This window comes from Erpetoichthys calabaricus, chromosome 1 (assembly GCF_900747795.2).
Source record: "Erpetoichthys calabaricus chromosome 1, fErpCal1.3, whole genome shotgun sequence".
Lineage (NCBI taxonomy): Eukaryota > Metazoa > Chordata > Cladistia > Polypteriformes > Polypteridae > Erpetoichthys > Erpetoichthys calabaricus.
This window is the reverse complement of record NC_041394.2, coordinates 109,995,476-110,019,709: the sequence shown is the minus strand read 5'-3', so window position 1 is coordinate 110,019,709 and position 24,234 is coordinate 109,995,476. Positions and strand designations below refer to the sequence as shown.

The following is a 24,234-nucleotide window of genomic DNA, read 5'->3' as shown; positions in this document are numbered from 1 at the left end:
TTGTTTGGACATTAGGAAAACCCACTTGGGGTGTGTAGGCTGTACTCAGACAGCAACCTGTCCAGTCTCTTGGCTCAAGCTTTGAGCATGGGAAAGGTGCTATATAAATAAAATGTATAATTTACTATTACTATTAAGCTGTGCTAACCTAATGAAAATGAAATACCAAAGCAGAGCTGAAAATGGTGCTGTTTAAAGAAGGATAAGATATAATAAAGGAGCAGATCTTTTTATTATAATTCTTATACTGTACCAAATCAAAAGTTGTGTTTTTATCTATGATCTGTCTAAGGATCTCAAAACTTGGGATGTAAAGATTGCTGCATTCTTCTTCTTCTTCTTCTCGGAGCTATAATCAGTTGGCCAACAGGGACTTCAGCAGATATTCAATGAATAATTTAGAGAAAAATCCAAGTCTCTATAATTTGTATAATCTCAAGTCTTTGAAAGAATGCATTATTTAGAATCTTGCAGTGGCTGAGCTCCTTAATCACTGTAAAATGACTTTTAGATCCCCAGCTTATTGTTTTAGTTCAATTTGTGTTGTGTGTCATACTCTGCTGTCACCTTGAGAATGGAATGATTTTTTTTTTTTGCCTTTTTTTATTATGATTATTTAAACATCACCAGCAAAGTCTTACAGGGCACTCATTGATCTCTTTGCTGACACTGTTAAAAAGACTGGCCATCGTATTGTCCTTTTTCTTCCTCCTCATTTTCTTTCATACTGGCCGGTGTTCTCCATTTTATAAATGCAATACTTCGGTGTCTCTCTTCACTACTTCAGTGTATGTGGCGTCATCTTCTGACCTGACATCCTTTGACTTTCCAAAAATATCCAATTCTCAGTTTTTGCTTTTTGCAGTGGTATTGTACTGAAGAACAGCACTGCCACCTAGCGAGAAATGGAGGAACACGTCAGATCTGTTCATATGCTTAACATTCGTGAGGAACAGGAAAGGAGACATGCGAGATGTAGCCTAAAAATGCCTTTGCCTTGTTATTGTAAATTACACTGTCAGTTATCAATTGCATTCATTTTTGTATTTTAGTTTGCTTTTAAAAACCAGAGTATTCCAATGTCATGCTGTATTAATGACGTAACAGATATAACCACTTACTTCAAAATCAGTACAAAGGAGAAAAAAAAAGCAAAACAAGATTAACGACATTTTAAAATGTGTGCTACATTTCTGACCATTTGTGTTCTTTCCTTCTAAATGTGTATAAGATGTATGATATAAAATGTATATAAATAGAAATTTTCAAAATGAATAATAATTAAGCTGCGGTGGGCTGGCACCCTGCTCAGGGTTTGTTTCCTGCCTTGCGCCCTGTGTTGGCTGGGATTGGCTCCAGCAGACCCCCGTGACCCTGTAGTTAGGATATAGCGGGTTGGATAATGGATGGATGGATAATAATTAAAGCTTACTTAACAATTTTACCTAGCAGACTATTTAAGTACACCTTTTTTTTTTTTTAGTAAAAGATGTATATTTTAATTTTGTGTACATAGTCATTCATCTTACTGACGTAAGTTTTAATGTAGCCACACTTAATACCAAGCTTCTTAGTTTTCTTGCGAAGAGAAGGTGACTTTGCCCAGACCAAAATATTCATTCATTAGTCTGTCATGAAACCTGCTTATCTATTCCAGAGTCACTGGTAGGCTGCCAAGATAGTGACAAGCCAAAAAGGGCAAATCAACACCAGGACCAGGAGATGAAGCAGAATCAACAAGTAGGGGTCTTAGCCAAAAGAGCAGTGAGAACTGTCAAATACCAATATGACTTCCAGAAGTTAATCAAAAGAAGCATGTGAAAGGTCCTAACCCCCTAATTTGGTTTACCAAAGCTACTGCATAAATATTTGTTGAGCAAGTTCCAGAATAGTAGACAAGAACTTTAGCAAACTGGTATCCTATATACTAGCACGCCAATGACAATGCAATGTTTGGCTGTCACATGATAGCAAAAGGCATTGTTACCATACACAAAAATGCAAAATGGTGACGTCCATGAAAGACGAAATGTGATAACATTATAATGATAACAACTGATCAAAGTTATTAATATTGTCAAAATGGACAAATATCACAAATTAGTGGCAATTTGGGGAATGGAGGGGATCAGCATCATTACAGCAGGAAGCTAGTGTCTATCTTGGCATTCCTGGGTGCAAGGGAGTACTAAACAGTGGTGTGGGTCAGTGGGGGGGCAGTTCATGCTCACGCACAACCAATTTAGAATTGGCTGTCAACGAAACATGGGAGTAAAACTGGGATACCTGAAGAAAAACCCACATAGAGACAAGAAAAATACACCAATGCCACTCAGACCCCATCCTGGCCTGGGTAGTGATGTGGAAGCTCTGCCCAGTGAGCCACCATGCTCTTGTGATGTGCTGCACGTTGAGATGGAATATTTTTTTTATATATAAACACATTCAATTTGCAGAGCCTTCAACTATGTGATTCAATGTGTGAAACCAGTTTATGTGCAAGGTGATCCGATAATTATCTTGTAACTCTACTAATCTAATAAAATTTAAATTCTTAGTACTGTTTAAATCAAAGAAATTAAAATGTGATTTTGTGTTTGTTCTGATAAATAATTCAGTGTAGCTTGGCTTTACAAAGTTGTTAGCTTTCTGCTCCACAATCTGTCAGAAGTAACTTGTTTGGAGTGAACCTCTTGAGGCTCATAGCAGCCCCTTAAGAAACCTTTAAAAGCCTGGAAGAAATATGATGTTTGTATAATCTGCTTACATACAGCAGTATTAAGAACATCATTGATTTGTTCCTTTTTATTTGTTCCCTTTCTTCACTAAAATGCACCTTCACAGCTTTTAAGGAGTAATACAACAAAACTGTAAGTGAGCCGTAGTTACTGGGGCCATTGAGCAGCCAAAGCCAATCCTGTTCTTTAGATTTCTTACATTTTCACAATAATTAATAGTTTTTTATTTCTTCTACTAGTTTCATAATACGCATTTCTGCAGCAATCCACCAATCAGGCCTGTATGGTAGAGTGGCCAGATGGAAGCCACTCCTTAGTAAAAGGCACATGGCAGCCCACCTGGAGTTTGCCAAAAGGCACCTGAAGGACTCTCAGACCATGAGAAAGAAAATTCTCTGGTCTGATGAGACAAAGATTGAACTCTTTGGTGTGAATGCCAGGCATCACGTTTGGAGGAAACGAGGCACCGCTCATCACCAGGCCAATACCATCCCTACAGTGAAGCATGGTGGTGGCAGCATCATGCTGTGGGGATGTTTTTCAGTGGCAGGAACTGGGAGACTAGTCAGGATAAAGGGAAAAATGACTGCAGCAATGTACAGAGACATCCTTGATGAAAACCTGCTCCAGAGCACTCAACCTCAGACTGGGGCGACGATTCATCTTTCAGCAGGACAACGACCCTAAGCACACAGCCAAGATATCAAAGGAGTGGCTTCAGGACAACTCTGTGAATGTCCTTGAGTGGCCCAGCCAGAGCCCAGACTTGAATCCGATTGAACATCTCTGGAGAGATCTTAAAATGGCTGTGCACCGACGCTTCCCATCCAACCTGATGGAGCTTGAGAGGTGCTGCAAAGAGGAATGGGTGAAACTGGCCAAGGATAGGTGTGCCAAGCTTGTGGCATCATATTCAAAAAGACTTGAGGCTGGAATTGCTGCCAAAGGTGCATCAACATTTATTGAGCAAAGGCTGTGAATACTTACGTACATGTGATTTCTCAGTTTTTTTATTTTTAATAAATTTGCAAAAACCTCAAGTAAACTTTTTTCACGCTGTCATTATGGGGTGTTGTGTGTAGAATTCTGAGGAAAAAAATGAATTTAATCCATTTTGGAATAAGGCTGTAACATAACAAAATGTGGAAAAAGTGATGCGCTGTGAATACTTTCCTGATGCACTGTAACTATTTAGAGTCTTATTGTTTTCCAACCAGCCTCCAGATAACCCAACCCCCCCCCCCCCCAAGTGGTTTGCATCATGCATTTGTGAAAATATTTCATCTTCACAAGTTTAACAAGTCAAGAAAATGCTTGTACTCCTTGACCTTTGGCACCAAAGCATAGTAATCTTTTGACAGAAGAATTCATTGGCACGTTTAGAACCCCACAATTGTTTGGGGTCTCAGTTTGCATCTGCAGGTTGTGTTGAAAGGGGCAGGTTGTCAGTCTGTGATTCGCACATTTTATGGCTTGTGTGCTATATTGGGTGCAGTGTCTTGTAAATTGAAGATGCAGGACATACTACGAGAAATATTGATCACTTCTTTTTGTGCTAAATGAACAGAGATGGTTTGTCAAGTATATCTATTCTTGTGCATTACATTGAGACCATGCTGATAAATGCTAGTTTCCTATAGCCATACTTTTGCATTCTGCTATATGCCGCCATGGAAGTGGTTTGGCTTTCATGTCTTAGTATCTTTTTGCTCCTGTCAGCTCTGTTTTCTTTTTGTGTGTAATTCCATGTACCTCATGACCTCTTCTTTTGAAGCTACTGGATTTTACTTGAGAGGATTAAGTGCAAGTGGTGAATCACCAACACATTAAAATTGTATACTTGGGCTTGAAATGGTTTTAGAGAATAAGGCAGGGGTCTCACTGGTCCACTCTGGCTTTTTCCATTATTGACTTTGCTATCTATACTTATTTCACAGTCAGATCATTTGTTTGAGGGTTATATAGGCTTGTTGAATTATGGACAAAAAAAAATCCCATTCTTTGGCCGAAGTGTAAGTTTCCGGTGATCTGTATTGAGAGCCATTAACTGAGTTGCACTTTCTGGAATTTGTCACTGAAAGGCTTCTTTCAGTCTTCGTATCACAACTGTGGGTGTGCTGTTGTAAAGTCTGTCGAGTTCAAAATCCCTCCTGTAGTTGTCTGTAGCAGTGGTTCTCAAACCTTTTTACAGCGTGGCTTCATTTAAACAAAACAACCAACCAACCTCTGCTTCTTATTTTCCGTTACAAGCTCTTAATAGGAATTTGTTTGATTCTGTGTGCCCACAAACAAAGATTATGAATATTCATAATGACATGCGCAAAGAAAGCATAAAATTTTAACAGAAAAGGGGGCCCTGCTCTCAATAAAAGACTGCACCTAATAGTGAAAACGTAACAGAGATACATAATTCATTTTGATCATGTATGGCTTAAAACTATAACTGATGTCTAAAATGGCTGCCCTCTGTGGTATGAATAGTGTACCTTTCAGAGGGGAGCAATCCATCTTTCTCATATTATCACTATAGAACTGGGCAAGGTTTCTTTGGATATACAGCATCTAAATATAAAAACTATTAGTCAAAAGTTATAGAACACCTCGGTATTTCCAGTTTTTCTTCAGATTTAATCAGTTGAAATGCAACAAATGACCTAAAATGGTGAAACGGTAAGCAGTAAACTGCGAGAGGTTTAAATTTAAAGTTTAGGTTAGCAAAAACTGAAAAAAAAGGAAATTTCAGAATACAGTAATCCCTCCTCCATCGCGGGGGTTGCGTTCCAGTGCCACCCGCGAAATAAGAAAATCCGCGAAGTAGAAACCATATGTTTATATGGTTATTTTTACATTGTCATGCTTGGATCACAGATTTGCGCAGAAACACAGGAGGTTGTAGAGAGACAGGAATGCTATTCAAACACTGCAAACAAACATTTGTCTCTTTTTCAAAAGTTTAAACTGTGCTCCATGACAAGACAGAGATGACAGTTCTGTCTCACAATTAAAAGAATGCAAACATATCTTCCTCTTCAAAGGAGTGCGTGTCAGGAGCACAGAATGTCACATAGATAGAGAAAACAATCTCTAGCAAACAAATCAATAGGGCTGTTTGGCTTTTAAGTATGCGAAGCACCGCGGCACAAAGCTGTTGAAGGCAGCAGTTCACACCCCCTCCGTCAGGAGCAGAGAGAGAGAGAGAGTTTGTTTTTCAGTCAAAAATCAATACGTGCCCTTCGAGCTTTTAAGTATGCGAAGCATCGTGCAGCATGTCGTTTCAGGAAGCAGCTGCACAAAAGATAGCAACGTGAAGATAATCTTTCAGCATTTTTAGACGAGCATCCGTATCGTCTAGGTGTGCGAACAGCCCCCCTGCTCAATCCCCATACGTCAGGATCACAGATAGTCAGCGCAAGAGAGAGAGAAAAGTAAGCAATCTAGCTTCTCGGCCATCTGCCAATAGCATCCCTTGTATGAAATCAACTGGGCAAACCAACTGAGGAAGTGTGTACCAGAAATTAAAAGACCCATTGTCCGCAGAAATCCGCGAACCAGCAAAAAATCTGCGATATATATTTAAATATGCTTACATATAAAATCCGCGATGGAGTGAAGCCGCGAAAGGCGAAGCGCGATATAGCGAGGGATCACTGTAATACCAATAGACCTTCTTCAGGAAACAACTAATAGGTTACAACCCACAGATGTTCTGCAACAGTTAAAGTAAATTAAGCCTTGCAAGTTGAAGCAAGCAATTTGCACAGGTGTCCCGACTTTTGGTGATTCCTTAAAAACCCTCAGTCAGTCTTAAAGCAGAGTTGGAACAGACTGTGTTACTACACCCTCTGAAGTACTACTTGGACAATAGTCCATTGATAATGGCAAGAAAACGTCAATTAACAAATGAAATGAGTGGAGTATTATTACTCTTAAAAGTGTGAGCCCCACATTTAGAGAAATTGGAAAAAAAAACATGTGTTAGTGAGTATGGTGTCCTACACAATCCAAAGGCAATTGGAAACTGGAAGAAACTCTGAGAGGATGAGATCTGGCAGACCCAAAGTCACCACCCAATCAGAAGACAGGTTTCTGAGGGTCACCAGCTTGCGTGATAGTCACCTCACAGCACCACAGCTTCAAGCACAGCTTAACAGTGGTCGAAAAAAGCAAGTCTCAGTTTCTACTGTGAAGAGGAGACTTTGTGCTGCAGGTCTGACAGGGTGAGTGACAGAAAGAAGGACCATCTTTAAAGGACAAAATAGGGCCTTGAAATACCGGCTGTGAACTACTGCAGACTGGACAAAGTCTCCTCTTCACAGTAGAAACTGAGACTTGCTTTTACTGACCACTGTTAAGTTGTGCTTGAAGATTAGCAGCTTCAGTGTCTACCACATTGGGCTTGTTGCTGTTTTTAAGCTGTCTTTGGTCTATACATTTTTTAGGAACCTTGCAACCCCGACTTTCGTTTTTTTGTTTTTGCTGTCCTTCCAGCCAGCTGACCTTATCATTGTACTTATCCTTCGAGAGTTTCAATATAATATTGTATATATGGGCTCTACTATTTTTTATTAATTATATATCTGTGCTGTGTAAGCCTGTGTTGACTCATTTTGTGTTATTCATTTTTATTCTTTCCTAGTTTCATTTTTTTTTTTTTTACTTGTAACCATTTCTTTAAAAATTTTGTAAAGAAATTTCAGCTACATTGTGTTCATGACAATGTGTTATAGAAATAAATGTTGGTGCCATTGTTCAGTATACTTCATTCATGTATTGTGGTGTTTGCATGTGATTTCTGTCATATTAGGATTGTTATGTACACTTAAGTTATTCTATCGATGGATCGATTTATCTAACCATACATCTGTACATTAAAAAAATAGCAGTATACAGCAATACCTAAGTAATGTTTCTATTTAGTCATTTTGATAAATAATTGTGGTGCTGTACCTACATGTAGTTTGAGAATAGATTTAAAATCCATACACAAACTGGCTGAATTTTTTTTTTGTAAGCTTGACACACAGTTTTCCTGTGTTCTGCAATTTTATTTATTCTTTTGTTTTCCTGCTCTTTCCGTTACAGCGGTAAGCCCGTATAGTACTGTGGGGCAGTTCTGATCTATCATCCCATATATTTAATCTGTGTTAAGACTGAAAACAATGGATCAAATTTATATAAATAGGTCCTAGAGGACTGAAAATGAATAAATGGGAACCTGCATCCAACATTAAAATGGAATCATTTCAATATCAAATCATACTATGTTAAAATCAATACTAAAGGAAACATTCTCAAATGAAAAATGGTGCTGACATGAAATGTAAATGGATTATCAGTGATGATCATTTTAGTGGAGGTTAACCACTGACGTCTGTGAATTTTTTCTTTTTTGTAGGGCAGCAAGTTTTGGGTTTAGTCGAAAATCAAAGCGACTGGTACTTAGGCAACTTGTGGAAAAACCATCGCCCATGGCCAGCATTGGGTAGGGGCTTCAATACAGGTAAGTAGCCACAGTAATGATTATGAAGCAGTCCATGACTTGAAACATAAAGGTCAAAAGATTCACATCTTCCAAAATGTCTTAACTAACGAGATTTGATGTGCTACTTGTGTAAGTTTATGTTGCAGCCCATTGTGCTACTTCCATTTAGGACTGTTTGCAATACTCTATTTTTACATAATCTATCATCCATTTTGATGACTAGCCCTGAAGGAACAATTTTAACACACTACTTATGGAATATGGTAGGCAAACATATGCAACATGTAATGCCGCATATATTATTACTCTTGGGATGTGAGTTCAGTTTCTTTCACTATGTAGAGTTTGCTTGTTCTCGCCAAGACAACTTGAGGGTTTCTACACGTGCTCCAGTTTCCTCCCACATCTTTAAGACATGCATTTTAGATTGGTTTGTTATTCTAAATTGAACTTCATGGCCAGTTAATTCTTGCTATGCAGCCAGAAAAGCATCTAGACCCCCAGTAACTCTAGAATAGAGAATGTGTGTTTAAAAAATGGAAATACATATCCTGTAAATAGCATTTTTTTAGTGGAGAGGAACAGATTAGAAGTCCTTTGTGTGCATTTAACATTTGTTGCAATAATTTCTGACATTAGTAGTTGATGTCTAAGCAAAATTCGTAAATCATGTGAAAAATCTGAAAGAATATTTAATAAACTACTTGCATTTCACGCTTGAAAATAAGTGGCTAGTAAATCTGAGAGTGTGACTGTCTTATTTTTATAGGGTATCATTTTGCTAGTCCTTGGTGAGACTGATTACAAAACGAATGTGATTCCAAGCAAAGTGTCTATAGAATGTCAGTGAAAAACACACATTTAAACTAAAAGAAAAGGTTGCTTCTGTGACCCTAAAATCAAGAGGTTTAACTTATGTGTGTACGTGTGTAGGCATTTTAAGAGTTAATTTGAAAAACTACTAAGCATTTTTCACTATTCTGTATTCTTGTCCAATCTTCATACTACACACAACGCTTAAAACTTAAAGCTTAAAGAAAAGAAACTGAAGAGAAAAAAGCACTGGCAGGTATCGTACACCTTCAGCGACAGACAGTTTAATTTGGATTATCCTGAGCTGTCTGCACCCCTCAGAAACAGCCATCCAGAGTTGATAGCATCTAGGCAAATCAATGTTCTCTTTTAAAGCTTGACATATGTCCTTGAAAAGAGAAAGAAAAACACACTGTCTTGTGACAGCTACTGTAGCCTACAACGGAAATGGAAAACATTCCCTTAAGTTTTTTTTTGCACAAGGCCTCTCACACCATCATTCTCCTTTTGATATTTGCTGTTTAAAATTTGTCAGCTATACTGCCAAGCTCGCCCTGATATCTGTCATGACTGTGTTTTTTATTATTACTATATTTTCATTTTGTTCCCCTTTTATTTTTTTTGTTTTTTAATAGACTAATGCCATTTTGTACTCTTACATGCCCTTGATGAAAGTTGCTAAAGGTACTATATAAAACAGTAATTATTAAATGTTTTCTTGACCCTCTAAACTTTACACAATTCAGTGACTTCATAAAGTGTTCAGACACCTATGTTGCAGCCTTGTGCTAAAGCCACTTGAGTTAATTTATTTTCTCATCAGACAACACAGAATGACAATGAAATATTTGAAAAATATTTTAAAATAAAAAAACTGAAATATCATATTGTCACATCTATTCAGACCCCTTACTCAGTACTTTGTTGAAGCACTTTTGGCAGCAATTACAGCCCTGGAGTCTTCTTGGGTATGATACAACAAGCTTTGCACACCTCAAATTTGGGAATCTTCTCTGCAGATCCTGTCAAGCTCTGTCAGGTTGTATGGACTCCTATTTTCAGGCCTGTCCACAGATACTCAATTGCATTCAAGTTTGGACTTCAGCTGGACAACTTGTAGACATTGCCAGAGTTGTCCCTAAGCCCCTACTGTGTTGAGTTTGCTTTGTTGAAATGTGAACCTTTGGCTCAGTCTGAGGTGCAGAGCAGTCTGGAGCAGGTGTTCAGTAAGGATATATCTGTATACCCAGTCCCTGCCGCTGAGAAACAATCCTAACAGCATGATGCTGCCACCACTATGCTTCACTGTTGGAATGGTATTGCACAGGTGATGAGCAGTGTGTAGTTTCCTTCAGACATGACGATAATCTTGGTTCCATCAGATCAGAGAATGTTGCTTCTCACAGTCTGAGAGTCTATGTATGTTTTACTGCGGAGAGGCTTTTATTTGGCCTTTCTTCATAAAGCCAAGATGAGTGAAGTGTTGCAGTAGTCCCTCTGGATGTTTCTCCCATCTCTACACAGGTTTTCTGGAGCTCAGCCAGAAGGGTGGGTTCTTGGTCACCTGTCATACCATAGATTTCAGATCTGTGCCTTGACACAATCCAGCTCCTCGGCAATTCCTTTGACCTCTTGGCTTGGTTTTTGCTCCGATACACATTGTCAGCTGAGGGACCAGTGCCTTTCCTAATCATGTCCAGTCAATTAAATTGGCCATAGATGGACTCAAAACAAGGTGTAAGAACATCTCAATGATGATCAATAGAATGGGATGCCCCTGAGCCAGATTTAAAGTGTTATAGCAAAAGGGCCTGACTATCTGAGTCAATTATTTCTGTTCATTTGCAAAACATTTTTAAAATCTCATTTCTCTTTGTCATTTTGAGGTATTGAATGTTGCTTGCTAAGGGAAAAAAACAACTTAAATGATTTTAGCATAAGGCAGCAACATGACAAATTGTGGAAAAACTGAGACAGTCTTAATACTTTCTGAAGACACTGTAAATTGCACTATAATCATTACTTAATGAGTTTTTAGTAAATTGTTATTTTTAAAATTCTATTCATATTTTATGCCTCCCCCACATCTGGTATTTGTTGCTGCCTTTTCTCAGCAGTGGGCTTGTTGCCACTCCACTACCTGCTTTTGTTGCATTCTGCTGCTGGCTCCTCCTACCAGTGTCTGTTGCTATGCAACTTAATTATGCCTCAGCCACCGGGTGGGAGGGGCTTCTCCAAATAAAACAAGGAGTCTAGTTCAAGGTTGGCACTGCCCAGTAGCTTTTCTGAAAACCTTTCGAGGTTTTAGTTGAAGTTATGGTGTTTTGCTTGGTTTGGGGCTCAGCATTTGTTAAGTGTGTTTGATATGTGTGCTTGCTGCATTGTGCTATGACCTTGGCCTGTTTCTTGGTTTGCCTTCTAGATTCCAGAGATTATTAAACACTTCATTTTTACCTGTGTTGCCATGGTTTCTGTTCTGCCTGCACTCCTACAGTACCAAGGTTCCAGCTGCCAGCCTCACTTTACAAGGTGGTGCTCCATCTTACAGTCCTGTGGTTCAGCCTTTCTTTCAGGAGGGCCAGTGCAATCCATCTCTGTGGGTGGGCCTGGTCAGCTTGTCCCAGCACCTACTGCCCAGTATGGTACGAGTTTGGATTAAATGGATTGGAAACAGGACGGATATTCCAATTTCATGCTGCATTAGAGTGAGAGCGACCTTTCTCACTTTACTGCAGCAAATGTTCAAGATGAAATTAAACATTCCATTTTAAATGTACAACCTGTATAAAAGATACAAAATAAATAACTTTAAAATAAAGGGAAATTTCGACATGTCAAATAAATTAATCAAATGCATTTCCTTAATTTTTTTTTTGTTATTGTTGAATTCAGATAGCAGACAGTTTTAGTAATCTCTTATTCATCAATATTTCATACAGTAAAGCTCTGTCATATTGGAAAAGGTAATCTAAAGTTATTACCAGTCCATCAAGCTGAATGGATAATGCATTGAGAGAACTGAAACCACTGATCCACTTTGAGGCCATATTTCAGAATGAGCAGTAAAGATCTAATTTGGCATTAGTGGAAATTTTGAAAGCAACTTTTTTATCATTAATCAGACAGATGAATCATTGGCATCAGGATTAAGTTGCAGTGTTCAGCTGTCTAGAACTGCTTTTCCATCTTCTTCTTACTCCTCTGTCTTTATAAACAAACTGTATTATAGCAGATGGTCCCCAACACACTGATTCTGTTTGCTAGCTGCTGCTTCATTCATTTTATATAGCAAAATTCACAGCAAGCTGCAAGTCAAAAATTATTTTAAAATAAGACTGTGGTGCAACTCAACAAAAGGTACTAGGACTGGAATATGTTAGAAGATAAAAAGAACCCTTGGCTGTTAAACCTTAGCACTCAGGAGCAGCAGCTCTCCCTCACTTGCATAGACTAAGACTTTCTGACAGGGAGACAACTGTGCTTTCAGAAATCAGAGTTTCTGATTATTATATTTATTTTCTTACACTGAGCTCCAATCCAAACCAGCGAACCTCAGAGGTCACAGACAGATAAGGCCAAGAGGATGACTTTACTGGCAAACAGCGCAATCTCCAGACTTGAACACAGAGAGGGTATCCTATCAGTAAAAGTCAAGATATCAAATTCTTTGGCCAAGACCTATGCCCATTTTATAGACATTTAGCTTAGCACAAGGTATGCAAATATAGGGAACAAATAGCATATAGAAGCAGCCAACTAAGGTTGTCTTATTTTAATTTCTTATTTGTCTTTTATTCTTCTTTTCTTCATTATGTAAAGCACTTTGAGCTACTTTTTGTATGAAAATGTGCTATATAAATAAATGTTGTTGTTGTTGTTGTTGATGAGACCTGGTAAGCTTGCAGCAACCCCCAAAAGATTCTACACACACAGTGTTAGAGAAACTCCTAAGACCCCTCAAATTTGTTTTTTTGCAGGAGTACAGATATTCCACTGTTCCACCACTAGGGTGATATATACATCATTCCTCCATAACCTGTGGATCAGCTGTTGCTCATCCTCTCCATTCCACTACCTCTGCCTTGGCTTTCTGAGGGACTCTTGATCATTTCAACTCGCAAAAAGTTTCCCAACTTCAGCACAACACTGAAGATGTGCATTTAGTTTTTCTGGCTAGGGATTAGCCTCAGTAAAATATCTGCCAACTACAAACTCGAGTTGTCTTCTGTCTCTTTAACACTAGAATTACCAGAGCCTACGAAAAAACTCGTAAATCCGTCCCACCTTAAATCGCGTCTTAAAGCCGTTTGCACATCTCCGCCAGAGTCTTTTGTCATCTAAATGTGCTGATAAACACAAGCTACTAGCAGCCAGCTATTCCATCCCCCCACCGACTTAGAATGAACTCCTAGCTCATGCCTTGCCTTGATTTGATTATTTGGGATTGAAGTGGAGTTTTACAGTGGAAATAATTCGAGCGTTATTTGGAATACACGCATTTCATGTGTGTTCCGTTTCTACAGTATAGTAGTCTGTGCAAACACATTTTTAAAACAGAAACGTTTTTCATATTCTAATAGTAAATGACAAAATGTAGGCATAAACTATATAACGTATGAAGCCTGAAGTCCATATATCAAAGAAACACTTTCACAAAAGGTACAAATAAGAGAACACGTGCGCTTTTCTTCAAAAATATAACTGCACAAAAAAAAAGCCGCGTTAGCATGCCACATTGACACTCTTACTACTAATGCCGCGGTGGTGTAATGGTATCAGCTCCTGACTGGGAATCAGAGGGTGGCGAGTTCGATCCCGCACGGCTCCACTTTGAGAAATGAATTGATCTTATTCTTACAATTTTAGAATAACAACATAAATTTCATTTCAGTCTGTAACAGCCGGTGTAACTTATGATACTGGTAAACGTTAGCTTTTTTTTTTTTTTTTAATTCACTTTTCATTCTCGCAGTCGATGCATACTAACGTGTTCCCCCCTAAAAAGGGTTCTGACACATAAACGCTGGCGAAGCTGCCTTCCTTCGTATCTCACCGTCACTTGATTTTCTTTTTATTCAGTGTTATTGAGTGTTCCTGCCAGTCCCCACATGTTGCTGTATGCTGTTTCTTTTGTACTCCAGGACATGCAGAGGAGAGAATGATTTCACATTATTTATGCTGTTTTCACATAAAGACTGCAGTATACTCGTGACTGCATTCTCGTACCAATGCACTTTTTCCGTCACCTTTTCCTGTAAGAAGCAATGTACTCACTTCTCTCTATGCTGTGGTTTCTATTACACACCTGAAAGAGACAATATATGTGAAAACTTCATCGCACTAATGCAATATTATTTGAAAACGAACAGCGTCAGATCAGGTGTGAAAATTTTATGTGAGATACGAAGAAGGCAGCTTCGCCAGCGTTTATGTGTCAGAACCCTTTTGGGTGGGGGGGGGGGGGAACGTTAGTATGCATCGACTGCGAGAATGAAAAGTGAATTAAACAAAAAAAAAAAAAAGCTAACCTTTACCAGTATCTCACACGGGGAGAACACGCAAACTCCACACAGGGAGGACCCGGGAAGCGAACCCAGGTCTTACTGCGAGGCAGCAGTGCTACCACTGCGCCACTGTGCCGCCATTCTATAAACATTTTTTCACTATTGTAATAACAATAATATGAATAAAAACAATAATACTAATAAAATATGTTAGTATCATTTTATGTCATGTTTAAAGGCTTATAATGTGTTATACAGGGTGGCACAGGGAAACAGGAGATTTTGGAGGTAGGTGTTGTCAACCCTGGAGTGTCAGCAGTTGTTTGGTACCAATGCGACCTCATTTAAAACCCCTTGCCATTAGTTATAATGGAACATGTGGAGTGGTGTGCAATGAGTGTTTGCTGTGAAAGCCTTTTACAAGAATTGTGACAGTGTGATTGCTGCACAGAGGAAATTTCTGCGTCATTACCAGTTGGGACGTCATGATTGTGTCCCATCTGCTCACGCGATTGCAACATGGGTGCGTAATTTCGAAGAAATGGGTTCAGCCTTAAAAAAAGAAGTCCCCAGGTGGTGTTCGAATGGCCCACACACCAGAGAATATTGAGGATGTTCGAGCTGCCATCATGAGGAGCTCTTGCTGCTCCGTTCGACAACATGCATCATTGCTACAGTTGAGGTGATGAAGCATGCAAAGAATACTGCACGAGTTGAAGTTCCACCCTTACAAATCACAGTACTTGTGTACTAAAGAGTCGGACGGCATGACAAAGGAAAACAGAAGCGTTTTGGAGGTTGAATAAGGTTTCCCCCTACCCATTCTAGTGTTGGGCTCCATGGGGGAGGTTTCACTGCCGTCCGTTTAGTACACAAGTACCCAAATTACAGATTGTGTAGGAACTCCAACCCAATGACCACGTGTTGCATCAACAGTTTTGTGAACAATTGTTGACTAAAGTAAACGAGGACTCCAATTTCATTAACAACTTGTGGATGTCAGATGAAGTCCATTGTCACCTTAAAGGATATGTTAGCAAACAGAATTTCTGTTACTGGGCACAGGAAAATCCTTTTGAGCTTCACCAGCATCCATTACACAGCACCAAGGTTACAGTATGGTGTGCTGTATCATCGCATGGTATCATAGGCCCTTACTGTTTTGAAAATGAGGAGTGCATTGCAACCACAGTTATATCTGATTGGTATTTTGCTATGCTTGAAACATTTTTTGTGCGGAGGTTGTAAAATTTCACACATCTGAATATCGAAAACGTGGTTGGGCATTACACAGTAGTTTGTTCTTGGTCATCCAGTTTGATTGCAAACTCCTCCCATCTGATGATAACAAGGCTTCCATTATCTCAGGTGTCTTTAAGTCCGCAGCAACATACAGAGAAGAGAAACAGAATAGAGAGTATTAGTAACAGTTTAAAAATATTGTGAAGGTTATATCTCTGTACAAATGACTAACAAACAGAGATGCAGTATGCACAGCTAACCAGCAGCTCTAGTCAGGGTATGCTAGACTAAAGTAGTAAGTCTTCAGCCTGGATTTAAAAGCTGAAACTGAAGAGGTATCATTTATAGTTTCAGGCAGATCACTCCATATCTTCAGGGCCCAGGAAACAAAAGTTTGACTCACAATTGTTAGTTTATTAATTCTTGAAATCATAAGTAGGCTGGCATCCTGAGATCTCAATATGGGCTCTGGTTTGTAAGTAGTGATAAGCTTGGACAGTTAATGCTTTATATTTTAGAAGGAGGATTTTGAAATCATCCCTAAGCTTAACTGGGAGTCAGTATAAGGACTTGAGAAGAGGAGTTATGTGGTCATACTTTCTGGTTCTTCTAAAGAATATAGCAGCAGCATTTTGAACTAACTGAAAACTGCATAAAGAATGATTTGAACAGCCAGTGAATAATGCATTGCAATAGTCTATCTATCCCACTAGAAATAAATGTTTATAATTAGAAAACATCTTAATTTTTTAACATTTTTAAGATGGAAAAAACATGCTTCAGACAGTTTAGTAATGTGCATGTTACAAAACATGCAAATGTCAAAGGCAGCTTGTTAACTGCATGCTGATTCAGTAAACCTTATGATTCCAACAGAGTTAAAAAGTGACAAAATATTGGCATCATAGGACATGAGGTTCGAACAAACCATAGCTGAAGCACTCAGGGCACAATTACAGTCAAAACCCCATTGTATATTTTCCTATGACCCTAACATGCATACATTTGGGATGTTAAAGGAAAACTGGAGTATTTGGAAAAAAAACCCCAACGCTTTAAACTCAGATAGAATATACACTCGCATACACTAATTTCAACATACGTGTGAGGTGTTTTAAATTAATATTACACAATCTTTTTTTTTTAAATTATAAATCTTAACTTTTTGCCCCAAAAGGTCATCACTTATGGACACCACACTGGCTGACACCTTCCTCTTATGCTGCTTTATGCTGCTTATTCAGTTGTTTTCTATTTATAATCATTATGTCTCACAGCCCAATGAAAAGTATGTGATGCTAATCCCACTCTTACAGAAACTGTCTCAGCATATCATTTTATAATATTGAATAAACTTTTTTAACCTTTTTATTTTATGAGATTTCCTATTGTATGTGGCAAATGTCAATTGTGTCAATGTGTTAACTCGATATATTTTTTTTCTCGTCACAATTGAAAATGCGGCTGTATTGATGTTTAAACAAAGCAAAGCATATAAGATATAAAATTGTAACTTTGCTTGCTTTCTGCAGTCTATAATGAAATTTGCAATGTGGAGCTCTGCATGTTTTATGTTACTTCCGAGCCTTTAACTTTGACTGGCATTGTCGATAGAGAGGTGCAACTTTAATTACAAAATCACTATTAAGTAATGATGATTGCTTTTTCAGTGTACCTTAATGCATATTTAGCTGGAGAATAGCCATGCTCAGAATATTTTCAAATTCATTTACAAACTTGGCACAATAAGTTAATGGCCAGTAGTATTTGTACCTTTTTGATATTTTCATATAGTATGTAAAAATGAAAAAAAAAATTTCTCAGGATTTTAAAATGTATCTATGTAAATTAAAAATGAGTATGAAAGCAAGGCAAATATTCATGGAAGTTTTATGCTTCCTTTTATGGCTTCAGCGGAAACATTGACACAGCTTTCACATTCCACCAAGTGATCACTGGGCAGCTCCACAGTACAGACCAGTGGTACCTCATTTTTAGACAAAAGACCAGCAAAGAAGAAGAAAGAACCAGATTTGTGGAAAATGCTCCAAAACAGACCCTTTATTGTATGTTTTAAAACTAAATATACAATAAAAATGCACATGAGCAATGCATAAAATGCTGGCTAAGCTGTAACAACCACTAAGGAAAAGACTGCCAAAATGTATAAATTATTTTTTTTTATTATTCTGCATGTTAATTCTTTTAAAAATTGCTTTCATTTTAATTTTTCAACTGTTCTGATTCTGCACATTCATTCTTTAAAGAATTGCTTTCATCTTAATTGTTTAACTGTTATGAATTATTTGATCGATTTCTTGAAGTTAACCATTTAAAATTGTCATAATTGCAACATCATCCCATATGGAGTCCAGTCTGCTGCCCACAACAACGTATGTACCTCCCACCTGTTAAAATTACAAGAAAAATTAAATGTGAAAATTTTTGGTGGGGGGGAAACGGGTGAATTTGTAAGGCATTATGTCCTGTGAATTTAACTTGTATGTTTCAAAAGGTAACACAATGTTTTGCTGATGATGATGTGTATCACTAGAAAGGAGGAAATGGAGAGGAAGTTAGAAGAATGGAGAAGTGCTTTGGAATATTAGATGTTTCATTCTCATCAAGTTTCTGAAGTTAGCCTGCAGGGAGAGCTATTGAAAAGAGTGGAAAATTTTAAATATCTAGGGTCAGTGTTAGCCCATGATGGAAAACTAGTTGCTGAGATAACTCTTAGAGTGTGGTGTGGATGGAACAATTGGAAGAAGGTATCAAGAGTATTTATTGTGTGATCGAAGAATTATGGCAAAGGTTAAAGGTAAGGTTTTTAAGACAGTGGTAAGACCAGCAATGATGTATGGAACCCAGACTTTGGCATTAAAGGGAGTGCAGGAGAAGAAGTTAGATGCGGCAGAAATGAGAATGTTGAGAGGGAGTTGTGAAGTTCCAAAGAAGGACAGAATAAGAAATGAGACGATCAGAAGCACAACAAAAGTGGGAGAAAGAATATGAAAGTAGGTTGAAGTGGTATGGACATGTGATGAGGAGAGACAATGAATATGTGGGCAAAAGATTAATAGGAATGGAAGTACAGGAGAAGAGAAAGTGGAGGAGGCTGAAGTGTAGGTGAATGGATAAAGTAAAGGAAAACTTCAAGGCAAAGGATCTGACTGAAGAGGAGGTGCGGAATTGAGCTGTGTGGAGAAGGTTGGTCAAACAAATCAACCCCAAATAAAAGTAGGAAAAGATGAAGATAAAGTTTGCAAAGGTAAGGTGTAAGAGGTGATAACGCTACTTTAATAAGACTTCTTTTGTGACAGATACTGTACTGGTTGGCTGCTGCTCTTTCAGTTAATTAAAATGCAATTATGTATTTTAATACATTCTTGTTTACTGTGTCACCAGAGAATGACACAGTGTGTTGCATGTTTGTCAGACATAAAAGAATTTCCTTGTACCCTTTTCATACAACAGTAGTACTGTTAGCGCTGTATCTTCACATGCTGACTTTTATTGGCTCTCCACTTCTGTGTTGCAGGTGTAATTTTGCTTTTGCTGGATCGGCTACGCAAACTGAAATGGGAGCAGATGTGGAGGCTGACAGCTGAGAGGGAGTTAATGAGCATGCTCTCCACCTCACTGGCAGACCAGGTATTATGATCGACGCATTGTTGGCTCCATGATAAGGTTCTTCCTTTCTGACAGTGGCCTACTTTAGTGGGTCGAGCACATTACAGCCTTAAATGTGCATTGGTCCATTTGTGAGCTATAAAGTAACTGGAAGTTTAATGTTTATAGTGATGAAGTAATAGAGAGTACATGCCACACTTTTAGCCTAACGCCTTGTCTACACATACCACGTGAAGCCAGTGCACAGACCACAATGCAAAGTGCACACGCTGTCCGCGACCAAAACACATTTATTCTTGTGGCGGCCTATTTGATCGGCGTGTTGATATTCTCCTAGTCAACAGGTGGCAGTGTTTGGTCAGTGTTGCATACCTAACAATTTTCACGGCAGAGGAAGTGAGAGACTGCTCGATAAAAAAGAGTTGTGCCATTTCTACCGGCTTTAAGAGAGGGAAAAAATGGAGAAGGCGGAGTGTCAGACCCATTTACCAAATGCGGCAAAGGGAAGGAGAGTATAAGTCTCTTGATTGGGTGACTTACATGATGGACAGTATCACTACAAATATTTTTATTGTGTTTTCCTTGCGCTTTGATGACCTGTTGCAACATATTTAGCAGTTTATTTAATCATTCTGGCACCCATTTAACCAGTCTGTCCTCAAAATTCAGCATTTTGGATATTAAGTATTATGTGCGTATTGCTGCATAGTTCTAAAAAAAATTCTGTGCAGCGGGCAGCAAAATCCCAACCTTCGTGCGTCATCATGTCTAATGTCATTTTTACCCTGTGCCCCTCGCAACCAGCATGGACATGTCAAGCAGGGCTGTGAAATTGAAATCAGAAGTAATAATTGTGTTACTGGAGTCAGGGTCTGTAAAATTCTACTGACTTTTATTAAATGTAAATTGTAATATAATGTGCTAAAATTTCCAATTTCACATATATTTATTCATTCATTTTGTCTTCCTTCTAGACTTTTGATAAAAACACAGCTTCTTTTTTAATTTTGTAAGTTTAGTCTTATATTTAATGTTCTTCATTGTTTGTAAGACACAACAACATTGCTAAAGCCTTTAAACCTGAACTTTAAATAGGTTAGAGTGCTAAAAAGTAGCCTGATTATTCACGCTGGCAGTGATTATTCCTCGTTTGTTGCATGCTTTTAATCACCATAGTAAATATATTAGTCTATTTCCAAAATAGAAAATAGAAGAATTGGAGTCAGTGGTACCAGAAATTGAGGAGTCGGAGTTGGAGTTGAAGGCTTTGTGAACTGACTCCATAATTCTGGCATCAAGAATAAACCAGGCAGGCTTTACTCATGGTGTGCACTAAGTAATACCCAGTGTAATTCCAGTTAAGTCAGTTGATCACTCTATACTGGCCCAGTAAGACACAGAGAGAAAGTGGCAGTCTATTCAGGGTTGGTGCGTAGCTTGCAGTTGATAGAGTTGGGTTAAACTCAGCCATTAATGCCCTGCACACAATTATGTTTTCGACAATGGTTGGTTGCATACACTCCCATTTCTGCTAGAGCTTTGCATTTTGGATTCCATAAATCCTGTTCTTGTTCCCATCAGAATTACTTTTGAATATCTCTTGTTTTAATGGCTTAGCTTTTTTTTCATTCTTTCATTAATTCATTACTTTTCCACCAACAGGCAGGTCCTTATCATGGAATACCAACTCCAGCTTCTCCAATCTTGTGCTTTTTTCACATTCTGGTACCTCCATTCCCTTTTATATTGTCCAGCAGGATCGACTTCACTCTCCCACATGACTTACCCACCCTGTAATTTCCCTTTAACGATGATATCTCAAGCCTATGTATATGTCCCAGCCATGTCCGTAGCCTTATGTCAATTGTTCTAATCAATGCCCTTTATTCTTCTACTCTTCTCAGTATTCCCTCATTACTCACTCCTTCTGTCCAGCTTTTCTCTTCATTCTTCTCCAAAACAACATCTTAGTTATTTAATATCTGCTTTATTTAAGTCCAGTCTCTGCCCACGTAATTAAATTTTTCCACACTAGTGCTTTTAATGTTCACGTTTTCAGCTCTCTCTTTAATCAACTGGTTGGAAATCTTTCCTTTTGTTGGATGCATCATTGGCCATCACATTTCTCGATTTAACTTCTTTCTCAAAACAACCATCTTTTGTGATTTTGATCTCAAAAGACGTTTAAATTGTTATTATTCCAATACATTTCTAGTAGTTTTTCTTAATGATTAATACACATCATGTTGTTTTTAATGGTGTCACCAAGGTCCCATCTTGTATGTGCTTTGAGTAACCATATTGTATATAGTAAGTCATATCACATAGAATTCACAAAACATATTAAGTCATCATATACCGCCTATTGAAGATTGCAGCACACGGTACTTAAATCTCTTTGTTAGTTTTAGTTTAGGACTTAGTTTTTTGTTTTTGAATTTTAAGACTAGTGCGGGGTATTAAACTTCGATCTTGGATGTTGGTAAAGTGTTCAATTTCATCAAAATTCCAAACATTATGGTCCATGATGGCTGTTAGCTTTCTCCAGGATCCAAATTAACACGTGTGTTTCATAAATATATTGTAGCTTTATATAATATACATTTACATATGGAATTAAAATGTCTCCAGTGTCTGTTCACATTTATCTGTGCTACACAATTCACTGCAGCTACTAACCTGTAGTAAGAATGGGAACAAGCTGTTTGTAATAACCTGAAAAGACACTGACATGCCACACTGCCATAATGTAGTGTTTTAGCATGATACAGTATGTGTCAGTATCATGATGAATACGGAAGCTTGACTTCTCACCTGCTGCTGCTGCAATTCCACTCACTTTTTAAAACCGTACAGACCTCTGGACTGGCCAGTCTTTCTGCATCTTACCTGACTTGGTGCTACCACACTACACGATTCTTTTGTGTTTTCTATTGATTAAATTATTATGATGGATAGAAAATGCTTTTGCATTTTCACTTACGTGTAAACCAGTTGTGATCAAATCTGATTGTAGTCTCTGTGATTGATACACCTGTTTGTGGCCAAATGTCTTCTGATTGTGAAGCATGCTAATGCAGGTGTAAATGAGTGTACTTGCCTGTCTCCAGACTGCTGTTCTCACTCAACCACATGCACTGAAGGTTTTTTTTCCACTCAGTGCTGATTTCGGTCCTGTGGCTGCTGGTAACTTTTGTAAGAAAATAAAAGTCAGTGGAAAACAGTTGCAAGAAAGATGTGAAGCAGAATATATAATTATTGAGCAGAGAGGTGCCTTTGTCTCTTGATTGTAAAGAAAATGTGGCAGGACTTTGTTTTCTGATATATTCCAGCCAACATATTTAGCGTTGTTTATGTTTACCCTGGAAAAAATAGTCAAAAACATAATATTTTTTTTAATTGAAAAAAAAAATTATTATGTATAACAGAAAGAGTAAAACATTAAAATGTCAACAAAAATACAGTAGGAAGGATATGCCTAGTGTCCACTGCTGTACTGATTCAGATTTAGTACACGTCCTTCGTGTGACATGTTTTGAAATGGTTACCAATGCACAGCCCAATGTTGCAATCAGGACAGTAGCAGCATGTTTCTTTGAGCAGTTTTTTATTATAGTATTTTCTGTTGTTTACACATGAGACAGTATAATGTCAGTGCCTGATCAGCATGATTTACGCACACCTTGTGTCATTGTAGGATACCACACGGCTAGGCTTAGTGACTTCCACATTTCCCCTGAAATGAACATTGACAGTTGCTGCAATGTGAACACTGTTTAGGGGTTGATGTCCTTCTTGACTTTCTAGTTGATCACAGTCATCTTGCTTTTTTGCCACGTGCATACTTGCACCACAGGGAGCTGTCAGGTCACTGAATTTACCAAGCATATCACAGCAGTTTGGTCATACTGTGCCATATGCATTAGTGTTACTACCCATGTCAATGTTAGATGACCAATTCACAATATCATCACTATCACTGGATTCAACTAATAGTTCAGTTTCAGTTTGTTCAAAAACTGGCTTTACAATTTCTCAATTACATGCCGTTGTGTTTTGGCTGAAGGCTCTGGCTCATCCATCAATATTGATGAGTTGCACTTTAGTGGTAAAATATATAGAAACATTTTCATGATTTGTTGTGACATAATGTTATTTTATCCACTAGATGGCAGCAGAATACTGTCCTAAGAGCTATTTGGGCTTATGCACTGTATAGCAGATTATTACACAACACCCCAAGTTTGACTTGGGCTTATCCATTATTGCATAAATTAACACCAAGGAGGATAAAATGTTATTTTTGGCTTTCAGTAAATTAAGTTTGACCTGTCCTGTCTGATCTAGTGTTTTGATCTTTTGAAGATTGATATGGTCCATTTCTGACCAATTTGGTGCCCCAGGCAAAAAAAATTTGTCCACACCCCCCCTTCACACCACTATACACAGACACACACACATTATGCTAATTAGTTACTTATTTAATAAATGTAAAAATAAATAAATGTAAACCGAATAATAAAATCATAATAATATAATAACGGAACTCTTTTGCATGTGAAGTGTGTATGTACCAAAACACACAAAAGTTATATAGAGTAGAACAATAAAGTAACAAAATAGGACCACTTTGCATGTAAATAACTTATTTAACAGACTCTTCAAACTTTATATAGAAAAAGAAAGTACAACAAATAAATAATAGTAGAAGCATGTTGCTGGTAAATGAAGGGACTTAACATTACCAATAAAAGTCTTTTTAAAATCAAACACGCCTGGATTTTCAAGCAGCGAAATCATTTATAATATCATCGTATGATATATT

General features: G+C 38.0%; 1 protein-coding gene across 1 annotated transcript in view; it reads left to right on the top strand.

Annotated features, from left to right (window-relative positions):
- The window catches only part of large1 (LARGE xylosyl- and glucuronyltransferase 1), a 518,602-nt gene that overhangs the window by 452,685 nt on the left and 41,683 nt on the right, over positions 1 to 24,234 (top strand). The window contains exons 7-8 of the mRNA XM_051928585.1: positions 8,134 to 8,238; positions 19,318 to 19,430. Of these exons, the coding sequence (XP_051784545.1) occupies positions 8,134 to 8,238; positions 19,318 to 19,430 (218 nt within the window). The remainder of the gene's footprint in view (positions 1 to 8,133; positions 8,239 to 19,317; positions 19,431 to 24,234) is intronic.